This window comes from Camelus dromedarius, chromosome 9 (genome assembly GCF_036321535.1).
Source record: "Camelus dromedarius isolate mCamDro1 chromosome 9, mCamDro1.pat, whole genome shotgun sequence".
Taxonomy (NCBI): domain Eukaryota; kingdom Metazoa; phylum Chordata; class Mammalia; order Artiodactyla; family Camelidae; genus Camelus; species Camelus dromedarius.
This window is the reverse complement of record NC_087444.1, coordinates 20,794,350-20,811,599: the sequence shown is the minus strand read 5'-3', so window position 1 is coordinate 20,811,599 and position 17,250 is coordinate 20,794,350. Positions and strand designations below refer to the sequence as shown.

The window sequence follows — 17,250 nt, the reverse complement described above, 5'->3', positions numbered from 1 at the left end:
GAGTGAAAGACACAGTTACATCAGACAGTCTCTAACCTCAAGAAACTCACTAGCTAAATCCCACAAGTAAACGCATAACCTTAATTAGTGGGGAAGCACTACCTTAGAGGTCTGCATAGCTTTCACAGATGATGAACTCAGTGCTAGGAGGAAGCAGGTAGGGAGAGAGGAGGAAGGGAGCTTCATAGAGAAGCTGATGCTTCATTTGTTCCTACAAGAAGGGTGAGTGTTTGCCAGGTTGATAGGTAGTGGAAGGTGAGACGGCGCACCTGGTGGAATCACAGGCACATATAAGGGCACGTCCAGGAAACCGTAGGTAACTGGGTGAGACTGTATCGTAGTGGGAAGGATCAAGAGCCTAGAGAAGTTGGAGTAAGCTCAAAGAAGGTGTTGGGGGTACTTGGGGGAGGTGCCTGTAACCCATTCTAAGGAATCTGACTCTTCTGTAAGCAATTGGCAACTCCAGAAGGGTCTCATCTGCACTTTGGAAAGATGCGTACTTTAGAAGGATGAATGAGCAGGGAGTGAGCCCACCAGCTGGGAGACCAGGTGGGAAACCATGGCAATAGTCTAGAAGGAGGTGATGAAGCCCCAAGCAAGGGCAGAAGCCATAAAAACAGAAAGGAACACATCACTTTGAAAGATATTGAGGAGGGAGAATCAGCAGTCCTTGTTACCAACAGGACTTGGAAAGTGAGTAGCCTGAAATTAATCCCAAGGTTCTGACTTCTATGATTGAGTGAAAAGTGCATCATTAACTGAGAGAGGAAATTGAGGAGAAAAAATAGTTTAGAGGGAAAAATGAGCTAAGTTTTGGGCATGTTCAGTCTATGATCTGGTAGAATATTTATTTTTTATTGAAGTGTAGTCAGTTACAATGTGTCAATTTCTGGTGTACAGCATAAAGTCCCAGTCATGCATATATATACATATATTCTTTGTCATATTCTTTTTCATTAAAGGTCATTACAAGATATTGAATATAGTTCCTTCTGCAGGTAGAAAATTTCAAAAGGCTATTGGCTTTATAGGGGTAAAGCTTGGAAAAAAAGAACTGGGCTGAAAATGTCAATTAAGGAGTTGTCTACTGAGAGAGAAGCAGAGACCACGTGAGGACTAGAGGAGAATGGAATCACACAGAGCGTACACGGGAGTGGGGAGCTAGTCTGACCTTTTTCTCACACCCCATGTCCTGTCAGCTCTCCCTTCAAAGTATATCCTGAATTCACTTCTCACCATCTCCATCACCACCCCAGTGTAAGCCTCCATCATCTCGCACCCGGACATTGCAATAATCTACTAATTGGTCTCCTTGCTCCTATTTTTACTTCCCTGTAGCCTATTTCCTATACAACAGCCAGATTGGACTTTTAAAAATGTGAACTAAGTCATGTCACTCTAATGCTGTTGACCATTCAATGGTTTCCCTTGACACACAGAATAAAGCCCCAATTCCCATCCCATATGATCTGTCTTGCTTGGTGTGATCTGTCTTGCTTGGCCTTCTTTTCTGAACTCACCTGTCACCTCTCTGCTCCCTCTGCTTCCGCCACACTGACTTTCTCTCTCTCAAACATGCCCCAGGACCTTTGCACTTGTTTCCCCCTCAACACAGAATGCTCTTCCTCCATCTTTCTACAGCTTCAAGTTCTCTGACAAAATTTTCAAGTTTGAATTCCATTTCTTTGCACATAGTAAGCATAGTTATTCTGTCCACTATGTGGGATAAATCCAATAGCTTAGGGTTTTGTGGGCCTGTTTTTGTTTTCTGCTGTTTCTGCTGGTTCTCACTCACACAGTCTTATTTCTTGGTTATATCTGACTATAGGCTGGAAATTTCATTTTAGAATAATCTGAGACCCAGGGTGATAGGATCTCCCTCCTGAAAGAATTTTCATTTGCTTCTAGAACGTACCTCATGTTGCCCTCAATCTGGAACCCCTTTAATGGAAGTTCTAGGCTCAAGGGCTCCTGTAGCATCCAGATGACTTGAAGTCAAGTTGCAAGTCTGAGTGAGGGCTGATTCTGGGTCAGTTACCCTGAGGATGTAGCTCTTAGAGGGTCCCAGCTTCAAGTTCAAAGCCCCCACCTTCTTCTTGGGCTTTGGTGTTTGTCCTCTTTGCCTTATGAAGCCACCAAAAGCTCAGCTCAGTTTTGCAGATACTTATTGCACATCGACAGGTGTCCTCAGAGCCACAGTGGCCCTGGGGATACCACTATATTGTTGCCTGACTGCTTTTTTTCCTCTTAAATACATAGCATTTTAAGCATATTGAGGGTTAAATAGACTTGCGTGTCAGCCTGGAAATATAATCACCATTTATTATTTTACTCTTATGGGAAAATATGTTTTGAGTTCCAAATAATTAACTTCCAAGTGAACTTTTGGAAACTGTCAGCTGGGCTCATATATATTTGGGTGAGATTTGCCAATGTCTTTGCACTCTTTTATAGAAACAGGCAACCTGCCAGGCAGAGCAGGCCAGACAGCCCTGGAGATCAGTGGGGTAACAGATGTCTCAGAGAGAGCACCCTCACACCCAGGAGGCTCTGTTCTGATCTAAGTTTATGGTTGTTTGGATTCTTAGAATCTTCGATCTCTGGTGACACACCTTCCCCTGTGTGAGCACAGAAGCTCGATGATCAAACTAACATTTTTTTCACCAGTGAGGCCAAGCCAAATTCTTAAGAGTCCTCCACCAGGGTGAGAGCATGGTTAAAAGTGGCAGCCAGCCCAGCTGCCCTGGGACATTGAGAGAGAGCGAGAGAGAGAGATCGGGGTCAGCCAATCTAACTCAGAGGAGTCACTCCAACATGACAAGTGTTGTGGCATTCAGCCTGAGCTCAAAATCCTTGCCTACCCACAGGCTCTGGGTTCTTTCCATTCTCCAGCAAAGGGAAAGAGTGCAGAGAGAGAGAGAGAGAGAGAGAGAGCCCAGGCAGTGAGCCAGAGCTATGTGCCGGGAAGCCGATCTAAGGCTGTTGTTGGGGTGAAAAAAAAAAGTCAAGATTTGCTCAGGTTTTGGATAAGAGGAACCAGATTTGTGGTGGGAAGGGTCAGGAGCCTCTTGACCATGGTCAGGACTAGGTTCAGCATGGAATATTGGTGGAAAAGATGAGCTCTTCTAATTCTTTCCATCTAGGTGACTTGCTATTGTAGTTGAGGGACCTACCAGTCAAAATCAGAAATGAACTTGCCGGAAGGGGGAAGGGGAGGGGATAATTCAGTGATAGAACGCAGGCTTAGCATGCACGAGGTCCTGGGGACTGAACCCAGGATCTCGTACCCCCATTAAAAAAATAAGTAAGTAAAAGGGGAGGAGGTTATAGCTCAAGTGGTAGAGTGCGTGTTTAGCCAAAAAAATAAAATAAACCTAAAAATAAATAAACCTAATTACCTACCCCCTGCCAAAAAGATAAAATAAAGAAGTGAATTAAAAAACCAAATTACCTCCCCCTTCAAAAATAAATAAATCTATAAAAAGAAAATAAACTAATTATCTCCCCCACCAAATTTTAAATAAAAAAAAATACATTTTTAAAAAAGAAATGAACTTGGACAGGGGAGATGGAATCATGAATTTGTGAAAATCCATCATAAAATTTTGAGCTGGAAGAGCCAATAAAAGTCATCTAGTCCTATCTCACACCAATGCTTAGAAACGGATCATCTGGATAGGGCCTGGGAATCTGTATTTAATGCCTCTGGAGTAATTCATGCACTGCCAGTTTGGGACCTTCTGACTGGTCTGACCGACCCCATTTTACAGAACAAGAAACTTGGGTTCAGAGAGGTCAAAAGACAGTGTAAACAACAGAGCCTGGACTGAGCTAGAATTTCTGGCTCCTGGTTCCCGGCTCCTGGGATTGTGTGATGTTCATAATTAGTGAAGAGAACTAACCACCGGGAATTTTGGTAGGTTCTTTCTCCACATGGGCTCATTTCATCCTTACAAGCCCCCTGTGAAGGCATGTGCTATTGTTACCTCCTTTACCAATGGGAACCTTGGCGAGGAATGTCAAGTAATTTGATCAGAGCTGAGTGTCAATAAATGCAGATCTGGGATGCAGACCCAGGCATTCTTCCCCAGTCCACTGTTCTCTGTCAGCCAGAGAATCAGCAAGCACAGTGTGGGGTTTTGTGGAGGAAGGAGAATGTTTGCTGAATAGAATCTTATTTTCCCCTCTGGGATAAACCAGCATTCAGAGTTGGGTTGGGGGTGAGGGGGCAAATCCAGATCCTGTTATAACGCTAGATGGTACCCACCTGTGGGGAAAGCTTGAGGGGTCTACCCGCTTGCCACCCTGATCTCAACATATCATCATCAACTCTATGTTTTTTTTAAAGACAGATGGTACCCTGTGTAAGCTATTCCTAGTCTTCAGCTCTGGGGATCCTCGCCTGTGTAGGAGGGTAATCACTGAGAAGCAAGCTTCTACCAGGAGGACTGTTCAGGGGCACTTTGAGCTCCGACTTGGCTGTTTAGGGAGGTGGGGAGGACTTGCTCTCTCCACCTGGCATTTCAGCACTCATTAGGAGCAATTAACATTGGGGCTTGCGAGCACGCAGTATCAGGCTATCTTTAGGCAAAATGCCTTCTCTTCGACTTTCACTTGACAAAAGAGAACTTGGCTAGTGCTCCTCCCACCTCTTTTTTTTTTTTTTTTTTTGCATTTAAAAAAACGTAACTTTATGTCAGTTGTGGTTTTGTATCAGTCTTTTGATTGCAGCCACAACAGGTCCGGAGACCTCAAAACAGTGAGAACCACTTGGCTATATCATATCCACATAGAAATTTTACTTCTGTTCCCCTACAGGGTTTATTTTTAAACACCAGCTTCCAACAAAGAAAATCAGAAGAATTTGACAAACATCTGAATTTCCTGCTTTTCTCAAAAAGTGGGAAAATCCGTCACCACTGGACCCTTGTTCCCAAGTGCAGTGCTTTGCTGGAGCTGTGCTTTGGTAGGTAGGCTTCTGTGTTTAACTCCCTGGGGGAGAAGATTAAGGCGTCTTCCAAAGCGTTCAAAATATGAACCTGATTCCGGGCCAGTTTGGGAGAGGCTTCAACATTCCAGCGTAAGATGTTTTGAAGCAAGCTGCTAACATCCAGCCCAGGCATCAGACAGATTTGCTGACGGGGATCTTCTGTCCCCTCTTCTCCCTGGACGCTTCTCCTTGCTTTAAGACTTGACTCTTTCTCTGCCTGTGGATGAGCTTCTGAAAGCACCACTGTTCAGTGCTTACATCACTTACTTGTTTCTATGTTAGAAGGGCAGAGGCATTCTTTTAATTGTACTTTACTCTGCCTGTCCTAGAGTTAGCACAGTTCTTTGAACAGCTTAGACGGTGGAAATTGGAAAGACACTAGGCGGGAACTGGCCATATCACATCTTGCGGGGGGGAGGCGGGTGATGGAAGTCCAGGGTTGACAGATCATCCAGAGGGATACCAAGGGACCAGGTGGTTGGAGGTAGGGAAGGTTGAGAAGGGATAATTGAGTACAGGGTTCAAGGATGGAGGAAGTAGCCTGGGCAGATGTCTGGTCTTGGAGAAGGTGTTGGGCAGAACTTGGTGGGGTCTGAGAGCTTCATTACAGGCTGGATCTTCTGGGAGATTCCTTGACTCTTCTCTTTCTCTCCCCCTCCATATCCAAGTCTCCAGAAAATTCCATTGAATCTACTTTCAAAATGCTTCCAGAAGCCACCCATTTCTCACAACCCATATCTCTACCACCCTAGTCTGAGCCGTGGTCATCTTTCACCTGTGCAATGACAAAAGCCTCCTTTTCAGTGTCCCTCCTCCAGCCTCCTCCCCATGCTCTATTTGCCCCCTGCAGCCAGAGTGACCCAAACTGCACCCTGGCCTGCAAGGTCCTCGAGGATTTGGCCTCTGCAACCTCCCTGATAGCATTTCTCCCTCTCCTTCTCTTCCATGCCATTTCAGACACACTATCACACCTTCTGTTTTCAGAGCATCTTAAGGGGCTTTCTTCTTGCTGTTCCCTAAGCTTGGAAGGCTCTTCCTCTAGAAATGTCCAAAGCTTACTCCCTCCTTCTATTCAGGTCTCTGCTTAAATGTCACTCCCTTTGAAAGGGCTTCCCTGGCCACTTACCTAGAGCAGAATCCCCCTCCTTACCTCCCTCCCTTCCCCTCCATACACCTTTAATTCCCTTATGCCACTTTTTCTCAGAACGTATCACACTGTGTCATAGATTTACTTGTTTCATTGTGTTTCCCACAAGAATATAAGCAGCATGAGAGCAGAGACTTTTCTTTGTCAATAAATAACTGGAGGTGTCAGCAGATAAGAAGTGGGAGAGGCTAGTATCAGTAGGGGAAAAGAGGTAATATTTAACACTATGAACTCATTTACAAAACAGAAACAGACTCACAGACTTAGTAAACAATCTTATGGTTACCGGAGAAAGTGGGTGGGAAGGGATAAATTTGGGAGTCTGAGATTCACAAATGTTAGCCACTATATATAAAAATAGATTTAAAAAAAGTTTCTTTTGTATAGCACAGGAAACTATGTTTGGTGTCTTGTAGTCACCTTTAATGAAAAAAATATGAAAACGAATATACGTATGTATATGCATGACTGGGACATTGTGCTGTGCACCAGAAATTGACACATTGTAATTTACTGTACTTCAATTAAAAAAAAAAAAAAAACCCAAGAAGAGATTTTCAATACAATACTTGGCAGACGTGATAAATATTTAATTTAATTCGATTCAGTTGAAGTATTTATAGTGTAATTACTGTACGCAGATCACAAAGCCAAGAGTTGTTTGGAATAAATGATAATTAAAGGGCAGATCCTGCCCACAAGGAATTTACAACCAAGGGAGAGGGGTGAGGGCAGATAAGACCCTTTGTTAGTTTTGCACCCCCGGAGCATGTCCTGTATTTCTTTGCTTCCTGGGAGGGGTATTAACTTTTTTTTTTCACGAGTGAATTATCAGTCTATTTCTTTACTAAATCCTTTTACTGTCACACTGTCCAATAGGTGAAAAATACCTTACAAACCCACAGCCCTTTTCTGAGTTCTGAACTCCATTCTACCTCCCACTCTCACCCCAATTATTTTGGGGACATCTTCATTTACATATCTCTTGAGCATCTCAAACTCAATACACCCAGCCTGATCCTTTGTATTCTGATCTCAGTTGCTGAGGTTGCCCTGGTTTTTCTGCCCCATTCCTCATCCTCAGCCTGGCGTTCCCCAGAGCCTGACTCCTGACCCGCTCATTCCTCTCCCTGTTGCTACTCCTGGGGTCCTGGTCACCATCATCTCCTGTCTGGACGTTTAGCAACACCCTGTAGCCTCCTGTAGAACTCCCCGCCCATCCGTCCTCCACACGGAGGCCAGAGCGTTCTTTCTAGAATGCATATCTGATAACAATACTATTTTACTCAGAATCTGCAGGGGCTAAAGTCCAAACCCTTTACACAGCTTACAGAGCCCTCCAGGTTCTGACAACTGATTTCTTCTCTGCTCATTTCCTGCCACTTCTTTCTTACAGATGAATTTGGGCCCAACAGAGGATTCTGGTCCTCTAACTGGGCCACCCTTTTTCTTCCCTCTGGGCCTTTGAGGAGACTGATTCCAGGGCCTGCGAGTCCTCTCCTCCCTCCTTGATCTTCCTCTGGTGCTTCCTTTTGCTCCTTTGGATTCTACCCAGGTTTCGTTTCCTCTGAGAAGCCTTCCCTGCCCCTGCCCTGCCCTGACCAAACCCCCCTCATCCTCACGTCCTGACCCAGGAACACAGGGTCCAGGGCCTAGCATGTATTACCTCAACCCTGTTCTTTTCTCTCCATACCTATTTTATTGTCTCCTTAGTAGACTGCAGGCTCTGGGAGGGCAGGGCTGTCCTTTTCTACCTCAGTCACCTTGTGCTTCCGTGCTCACCCAGCACGTGTGTGTGTTGGACAAGTATTGAATGAATGAAAATGCATTTGCTTAGATAGGACTGCTCCTCATAAAATAATCATAGCTTACATTTACCGAGTGCCTCAGATGTGGCAGGCGCCATCCTACGTGTTTTACAGTGTGTCATGGACATCTCATGTAACCCTATTAAGTGTAGGCCGTTTCCGTATATAACAGGTGGGGAAACGGACACAGAGATATTAAGTAATTTGGCCAAGGTCGGCAGCGGGGAAGTGGAGGAACCCGGGTTAGAACCCGGACTGTTTCCCCGTCTAGGAAATCCTGTCTCAGAGTGAAGCGCAATGTGGGGTTCCACTGTCTGAACAGATGCAAGCCTCGCGCAAAGGCCTTTGTTTTTGTTTCCCGGAGAGGACGCGCTCCCAGGCCGCCCTCTTCCAGGCTCCGGAGTCCTTTGCTGGGCTTCGGGAAGGGCCTGTGCATTCAGGCGGCGGCCGGGCTGTCTGCTCGTGAACCCCCAGGTTAACTTTCGGCGCGGCCCGGCCCCCACGCCAGCGGTGCCCAGGTCCTCTGGTGGCCCTTGCCTCAGGCAGGTGCGGGCGGGGCGCCGCCCGCGGCACCTGGCACCGCCCGCCCCCTCGCCCGGCCCCCAGCCCCCAGCCCAGCCGGCCGTCTCGGGGTGGGGGGCGGGACGGGGCGGGAAGTGGAGGGCCCGGGGGCGGTGCCTCTCTCCGAGGGCGCCGCCCTCGCCCCGCGCTCGCCTCGCCCGGGTGCCGCGGGCCGGTCGGAGGGGGCGGGGACTCGGGAGGGGCCGGAGCGCGGCTGCTGGTGCCGCTGCGAGAGCAGAGGGAGGAGGCGGCGCGTCCCCTGAGGCGTGCGCTGGGACGGACGGACCGACGGACGGACGGACGCGCAGAGGGAGAGGGCCGGCGGCGAGGTCGGTATCCGGTGGGCGCGCGGGCGGCGCGGGGAGGGGCGGCAGCGAGGGGCGGCAGCGAGTGGAGCCGGAGCCCGGAGCAGGGCGGCGAGCGGCGCGGCGGTGGGCCCGGCGCCGGCTCCGCTCCGGGGTCGGCCCCAGACCTTGTCTCCTGGCCGATCCGGCGTGCGGCGAGCGCGCCCCGGCGACGAAAGCGGAGCCCCGGGCTCCCTTCTTTCTCCTCTTTTCTTTCCAATCAGCGAAAAATAAACACCCGGGAAGGTAAAACAATAGCGGGGCCACCTGGGACGCGGCGCGCGCCGCTCTCCCACGTTTGGGGCGGAGGCCGGGGGTGGACCCGGGAGTGGCGGCCCCACCTCGGAGCCCCTTCCCGATTTGACCCCGCGGAGGGTGGGGCTGCCCGCGGCGCCGGGGCTCGGAGGCGGAGAGAATTCCCAGGAGTGAAGCATTTGGTGAAAGTCTTTCAGGAGCAGTCGGGCTTCCTGCCGTTGCCCTGCTCTGGGCGGGGAAACTGAGGTGGAGGCAGAGGTAGCCACTTGGCCAAGGTCAGACCACAGAGGCTGACCGTCCTGGTCCGGGACCGGGACCCAGGTGTCCGGACCTGCTCAGCGCTCAGCCCCTCTCGGTTTCGCCGCGGCCGTGTTTGCCTTTGATAAATCTCTGTTGTGTTTGTTTTAGAAATCCGCTGGCATTGTGGGACCGCTTCAGGGCTGCCCAGCGAACGCAGACTTGCTTCGTGTGTTGCGGACAGGTCTGGGGCAGGTGACAGCCCCGTGTCCCACCATCATGGACCCAGACGGACTTTTTGATGAAGAGACCCCCAGCAGTCGACGCCAGCCTGGGAGATTTGGCTGTCAAAGGTTTTGACAAAACCTGCCCTGTTCCGTTTGGGGGACTCCGAATGAGGGAGATTACAGACACCTTCACTGAGAAGCCAAGGACATTTCTGTATAATCAGTGGATGAAAGGATTTTCTCAGACGCTTTTTTCCTTTTCCTGGAGAATTAATCCACCGCAATCTACAATTCCAGTGGAGACCGCCAGACCGAGGATGTGGCAGGAGCCTAGAGCGCCTTCCGAATTGTTCTGGACCCTTCCTTTATCATAGGGGAGTGTAAGACTTGCCCTCCGCCGCCCGTCCCCCCACCCCCTCCTGCTGAGCTCGGCTCTTTAACTGGTGCTCCGTTACTGAATTAACTTCTGTTTCCAAAACTGCCCTCTGGAGCTATCAGTGAATTGCCAGAAATGAGCGATTAAGTGCTGGGAGAAGAGGAAGCGGCCTGTGTTGTGTCTCCTCTCGGCTGCCGACATGAAGTGCTTTTTCCCGGTGCTGAGCTGTCTGGCTGTGCTGGGTAAGTGGCGCTGCTTATCAGTGCGATCGATGTGAAAGTTTAACCTGCTGTTGGCTCCTGTAATTCCTTGTGGCGCATTCCAGCAACACTCGGCTTTAGGGGACGCTGGGAGGCGGCAGTGTGTGTCATGGGTTGGCATAGAGTACCCAGAGCCCCGTTTCTGACCCAGGAGGGACGGTAGCATACTGTTTGTTGTCTTTAAGAAGGGACATTTGCTGTCCTTAGTGTTTGTCCGGGGCCTCGGGGTCAGGCTCCCTGTCTACAGCAGCTTAGGGACTACGTGTGGACCTTGGGCTGGTTTCTGGTATTTTATAAACATGGTGCTTCAATGTCTTCACTTCTTTCTTGGTCCACGTTAATTTCTAATCCAAAGTGATGACATTATTCCCACCCTGTCGGAAAGTTGGTTTGGTGATAAAGACGGTGCTATTTTTTTTTTTTTTTTGAGGGGGAAGTGGGCGCAGGTGGAAGAGGGGTTGAGGGGGATGCTTTGCCCGACCCAAGTGATCTGTAGACTACAAATGTTTGAGGGTCTAGTCATGTGTCCCCTTGCCCAGGAGGCTCAGATCATAGTTCTGGAAGGAAGAGAGACTGGAGGAATTGAGGGTTGTGCTAGGTGGGGTTTGTGTGCCCCCACAGAAGGTCACAATGCTTAGAGTTGGACGGAGAAACTGTGGCCTGCAAGATGGCCATTGACACCTCTCTTAAGGATTCTCTCCCATTGAAGAGGCACCCGTTTGCCCAACACTTGTTCATTCTCAGATTCAACAATACTTCCCATGCCACTGAGTGCCGTCTTCAATATGGTACCTTGGGACTCTTCTTGGGTCTAGGATAAGCTCCCCGGCCAGGATCTGATGCATCATCTCTCTCCTTCGCCTTAGACCTCACACAGGAGCACACCCCCTGCCCCCTTGGTAGCGCTCGGGCCCCTGCGTTCAGAAGAGGTCATCACTCCTGCCTGCGGTGTTTGCATATATTTCCAGATCTAGGTGTCTAGCATTTATGGAATTTATTTGTGACCTGCTGGCAGTGGAGATTGCTTTCACACATTGTCTTTGCCCTTGCAAGAGTTTACAAATGGGTGGAAAGAGAGTGGACTTTGGAGTTGAGGAGCCTGAGTTTGAATCTGAGCCTCACCATGATTGACACCTGAACCTCAGTAAAATGCAATGATAGCTCTACAGGCTTACTTTGCAATTCAAGGCTATAAGGTGTTCTAAAGGTCCTGACGACTTTGTAAAGTGTCTGGAACACAGGATAAATGTCCATCAGTCATTCTCAAACTTGGGTGCATGTTGGAATCACTGGGGGAGCATTAAAAACCCCAGTGCTCAGGCAGCAATCCTAGGCTAATTAAACCAGAATCTTCCAGAAGATGAGCCAGGCAACAGTCTCTTATCTCTGCTAGGTAATTCCACTGTGTAGTGAGTTAGAGAGAGTGTGTGAGTTCATCACTGCCAGCCCTCCCCTCCCCACCACTCACACGGACATCCAGTCTGGCAGCAAGTTCAGTCAATGTTCTGCCCAGGTGTGGGTTAGGATTCTACGTCTCCCTGTCTCCTTTGTGCTCAGGCAGAGCCAGAAAGGCAGGTAGCTCTCTGTTTGCCAGTCCTAAATATTGTATTGGTATTTGTCATTCACTTAGTGTCTGGGTTTAAATCAGTAATTAGTGATTCATGTGGATTCAAAAGGACAAACAAGGAAGGTCCTCCAGGAGGCTTGGGTATGGGCTGGGTGGTGTGGCTAAGGCTGGAAAGAGGACTGAGCTGAGTCGTAGGGTGGGGCCCAGGGCAGGAGAAGGAACCACCAATGGGAAAACAAGGAAATGTGACATTTGTGCCTTTTGTTTCTTCTGGCTGCTCCAGAAATGTGAGGCTGCCCGCTGGTACCCCTGCTGTCCACCCTCTGGGCCCCCCTATGGAGTGGAGCTTGGGCCCTCTCCCTGGGCTCTGTTATCTCGCCTTCGCTCCCAGCCTCAAGTATAAACAGGTGCCATGGAGGAAAGTGAGTGTCACGGTGGCACTGAAGGGGAACAGTGGCCGAAGACCCAATGTGGGTGAGAGTGGGAAGGTTTAGAACTGGGGACATGCCTGGTGCTTCGAGCCCCACTGGTGAACTGTCATCTTTTCTCATCACTTGATGACTCCCAGCATGGTGGGGAGGGGGCCTTGGTACCACTTGCTTAACCTTGGAGACCAGAAGGTCTTCAGGGAGGGAACCAAACCCGTGTTGGGGTCTTGCTCTCTGCTGGCAGTCTGGTGTGGTCTGATTCATGCAGCAGCATTCTTGCTGTGTAATGAAAAGGAATGTGTAATAGGAATTTAAAACAGCAAAGACTCCCAGGGTTTTGTGCCTCTGTGGGTCACACACTCGGAATAAAATTTGGTTTGTCAAAAGTAGGATCAGGCTAAGTGCTCTGTAAGGCAAGACTGATACTGGTGCTCCCAGCTTCCGAAAATGGGAATTGGAGTTAGAAAACCCTGTGACTGAAGGTGAGGGGTATACAGGGTAAATCTCCAAGAGGCTGTGACTCCCTTAACATGACATCATTAGCCCTGGACTTTCTGTCCCCTTCCTTTGCCTACGTCTAGAATTTGGGTCATGTTCCTCCTTTTCTGCCTGTCTGGGTACCAATTCCTGCCCTCTTGACCACTGTGTCTTGTTTCTTCTTGTTGCAGCTCTGGGTGCCCCACCCATCTAGGGATCCATTGGCTGCCAAGGCCACCCTCTTTCCAGTTCTAAAGCCATCCTAGGTGTGGGCCAGGTTGAGCCATGAGGGTAGTAAAGTCCCCACTGTGGAGAGCGGGGGGAGGCAGAGGGGCAGTACTTGAGAGGGAGTAGCGGCTGGTGTGGATGTGGCCTGAGTATGAAGCAGGGGGATGAGGAGAGGGTGCCTGTGCCTGGGAGCAGCCTGGGTGACTGCCGGAGACATGGAAAGCTGACAACCATGTGGGAGAGACAGAATAGGATTTGTGTCTGCAAGAACAGGGTGGGAATAATCAGGAAAGATTAATAGAAGCTTTAGGCGCATAAAGCAAATTTTGATTTTGTACACCCGGGAAGAGTTATACCTCCTCGACCAACATAGACTGATATTGCCAATAAGACAAAATAGCTTCAGAAGTGTTAGCAATGAAACAGGTAGGAGATTGGGACATCCCTGGATCAACACAGAGAACTGGTACACGGCTCCTGGTCATTTGTGTTCTTCTCCCGTGGGAGAGAATTTCATTTCTAGAGTTTGAAAAGCCTCTTGTTTGAATAGGATGGTACTGAGGAAGCAATCACTTACCTCCCGGGAGTTTGGGAAGGCTTCTTAGGGGAGAGGCCAGAGGGTGCTTCCAAAAGAGATCGAAAGGAACTTTGATGTTCTGGTGGGAGTGAGCTCAGAGGCAGGGCTGGGGTGATCAAAGGCAGAGGAGAAGGAGGAGGCAAAGGAGAGAAGCGAAGTGGCTGGGGGCACCTGGAGGAAGGGTTCTGATGGAAAAGTTTGAGGATCGTGATTTTTGGATGAACGGACACCACTGTCCCAAACAGTTGCACCAGAGGCAGGGCCCTTTCCTTTCCTGGGGACCATTTGACAAGGGTGCTGGAGAAGGGTGTTCTTGTCAGGACTAGGCTAGCTAAGATGCCTTTCAGCTGTGTGAATCATTGAGCCACCTGTGGGCACCCAAGGCTGCATTAAGGTGTCCCAATCCCCTAACTTTTTCATTGCAGCAAGAGAAGAACAGTAGTGCTACCACCTTTTATAACTCTAGCCTTTACCATGAAGCAAGTCCTATCTCATTAGGTCCTCAAACAACCTTGCCAGGTGGATACCTTATATTAGCATCTTTTTGTAGATGGGGATGTTGAGGTCCAGGGAAGTTAAGCAACTTGCCTGAGGCAGATGACTGTACCAGCTTGAAATGATGCTCCACAGGGGTAGGAACCCAGGCTCCTTCTATCTTGTTCCCTGTGCATGCCTCCACTCCCAAGGTCATCTCATGGTCCAGCATGGCTGTGCTTGCCTCAACCATAGGAAGGAGGAACGGGTTGGTGAAGGGCACGCCTTCTTAAGGACACTGCCTGCAATTGCACACATCCCTTCTGCTGACATCATTTGTTAGAACTTGATCACGTGACTCTGCTTTGCTGCAAGGGAGGCTGGGAAAAATCATCCTTAATTCTAAGTGTCCAGCCAAAAACTGAGGTTCTATTATTGTAGGAGAAGGAGAGAGCAGATTTTGGGGGGACAGCTAATGCTCTCTGGCACAGTCACAAAATTAGTAAGTGCAGAATAGTTTGGAAGGCAGGACATTTAGCTCAAATCCTGCGTTTGTTTAAATCTAACGAATTGCCCACTCTGAGTATGAGGCCCAGTCCCCAGCCACTCAGAAGCCTTGTTGGAAGATAGTGCTGTATAGTGTTTATGGGCTGTTTATGTGCCAGTCACTGCTACACCCTTTATATCATATAGCATGACCTGTATGAAGGCTTAGGGGCCATCTCTGTCACGTTTGTATTGTAGCCAGAGAGCTGAGCCTTGTGCCTGGCACAAAATAGGTGTTCAGTTAATTTTTCAATGAATGAATGGCTTCACAAGGTAGGTTTTGTTTCTTTTATTGGCTCCCTTGATCAAGATGAGAAAATTTAAGGCTCAGGGAGTTTAAATCATTTTGCTCAAAGGAAGAGAGCTAGAAATTGGCAGAGCCTGGATTTGAATCCAATTTTGTCTGGCTTTAGAGCTTACAGTTTTACTCCACCAAGCAGGGGCTCTTAACCTTTGCTGTGCCATGGATCCTTTTTGCAGTCTGGTGAAGTCTGTGGACCCCTTCTTAGGATAACATTCTCAAATGCATAGATAAAAATACACAGGATGACAAAGAAAATCAATTATATTGAAATACTGCCATCAAAATATTAAACAAATTTATGACTTAGCAGTATGCTTCTTTAATAACACATTAAATAACAAGATCAAACAGGAGGTTGAACAGTTATATAATTTTGGTGTAGTGAAGGGTGAAAATGATATTTTGTGGTATCTGCATCAACTGTGGTGTGATACAAAAATATGTGTGATTTCTATTGTGACAGAGTCACAGGTCCTGGAAACATTACCACGATGCTTGCCTACATCAGGTTAGTGAAAATAAAAATGTAATTTTTCTTTTCCCCATTTGAGTTCACATACATTCAGAATTCTGTCTACGGTCCCCTGTGAAGTTCAAAGTAAAGTTCAGTGTAATCATTGGTTGTTACGAAAGACACTGTGGTGAGGACTGGGCTGGGCTTTCAAAAATGGGCGGGGTTTAGATGGGGAGGGCATTCTTATGCAGAGGAGTCAGCAGTCATAGAGGTGGCAGAGTGGCCCTTTGGGGATTGGAAAAATGACTGTCAGTGGTTTTAGGGACCAATTGATGTGGGATGATGCCTGACACAGAGAACTTGTGGACCGTAATGAGTTTGGGATTTGGACTGAGGACCCTTTAGCCCAGGCGGACCACTTCCACTGAGCCCTTGCCGACGTACTGGATGAATTGGCTTCAGTTACTGGCCTCCCATGGTTCCTGGCCTTGTGCATCTTGAATTATGGCTCCTTGATTAATATTTTTAGGTTCCTTTGGGAGTGTCTCATTTGCTGTGATTGGACACCTGTTTCTTTGCTGCTTCAAAGTGAGCACAGCTATTCCTCGTAAAGGGTTGGATTTTAATTTAAGGAAATTTAGGACACCTGCTTGTGAATGCCCCTGATTGTCAAAGAAATAAGTAGTTGCATCAAAATCAAGCTTATATTTGGAGAAAATCACATGTTGCCAAATTCCCTCATCAAGAACCCTTTATTAAGTGACTAATTATGGGCCATGGATGGTGGCAGGCACTTTACAAAGACCATGGTGGTGGGCCTCCCTTAACTGGAATCTCAATTAAATGAGAGTTTGTCTTTATTTCTGAACTCCACATTCAGAAAGGTGGAAATAACAAGATGTAGTAGCAAGGATTGATTCTAGAAATTGGCTTCCAGGCCACCATCAGCCCAGTCTCTACATCTTCCGCATCTGTAATTACAGTAGCAGAGGAGAGTGATGGGCCTGGAGGCACTGCAAGACTCTGAATCAAAGATTAAATTATATTAAGTCTGCCCAGGCTGGGAAGTGGTCAGATGTATTTTAAAAGCTTTATAATGGGCTTTATAATAATGAGAGTTGAAGCAAAGTTTCTGCCTAACCCTCTATTAACCCTCTAATGAAATTCACCCGAATACCCTATTACCCTCATCCAGGTGATCAGGCTTTGCTGAACACAACCCCGTTTCTGCCCTCTAGGAGATGATAAACTAAGGCCCGGGGTAAAACAAATGGTATATCACGGTGCAAGTGGACAGAGAGACAGGGATATACTACGTGCTCTCCGAGGACAGGTGTCTCCTTGGGGAAGGAGAGGTCAGGCAAGTTCGTTCCTGTTTTTGGCTTAGCAGGAAGAGTGAGGGAAATTCTCTGTCCAGGAGAGGGATGGGACTGGAGTATCTCTCAATGGTCAATCTGGAAAGGCCTTCTGGACTGGCTGGAATTTTAGGCATTTTTTAAGTAATAGGAGAGTGAGGTCATGGTAGAATAAGGTGGTGGAGGACACCTGGGTACAAGATGCTGCTTTGAGAAGACTTCTACAGGGATGGAGAAGCCTGAGTGTCAGTGGGCCAGGACCCTAAAAGTGCTGGTGGGAAGAAATGGAGTGGTTGGTTGGTGTGAGGTCTAGGTATTTGGGCTGGAGACAGATGGAAGATACCAGAGAGGTGTAGGTGGCTATCCTGGAGGACGACTGGGAGAAGTGGCCAGGGGCATTACTGAGGTGGGGGTCCAGAGTGGAAGTGATGGGGAACTGTTTCTGTTCCAAAGGAAGAGATTTTGTGTGTCCGTCAGAACATCGTCAGGGGAAGGGTGTAGCTCAGTGGTAGAGCGCGTGCTTAGCATGCACGAGGTCCTGGATTCAGCCCCAATCCTAGTACCTCCACTTAAAAAAAAAAAAATACTAATAATTTAAAAATACATAAATAAACCCTCCCCCCAAATCATCAGAA

At 48.2% G+C, this 17,250-nt stretch overlaps 1 protein-coding gene across 2 annotated transcripts in view; it reads left to right on the top strand.

The window, feature by feature from the left end:
• The first annotated feature begins 8,698 nt into the window (after nucleotides 1-8,698).
• The window catches only part of IGSF3 (immunoglobulin superfamily member 3), a 96,763-nt gene continuing 88,211 nt past the window's right edge, over nucleotides 8,699-17,250 (top strand). For both annotated transcript variants that reach the window (XM_031457891.2, XM_031457890.2), the window contains exons 1-2: nucleotides 8,699-8,835; nucleotides 9,514-10,187. In XM_031457891.2, coding sequence (XP_031313751.1) covers nucleotides 10,145-10,187 — 43 coding nt within the window. In that variant the 5' untranslated portion in view covers nucleotides 8,699-8,835; nucleotides 9,514-10,144. The remainder of the gene's footprint in view (nucleotides 8,836-9,513; nucleotides 10,188-17,250) is intronic.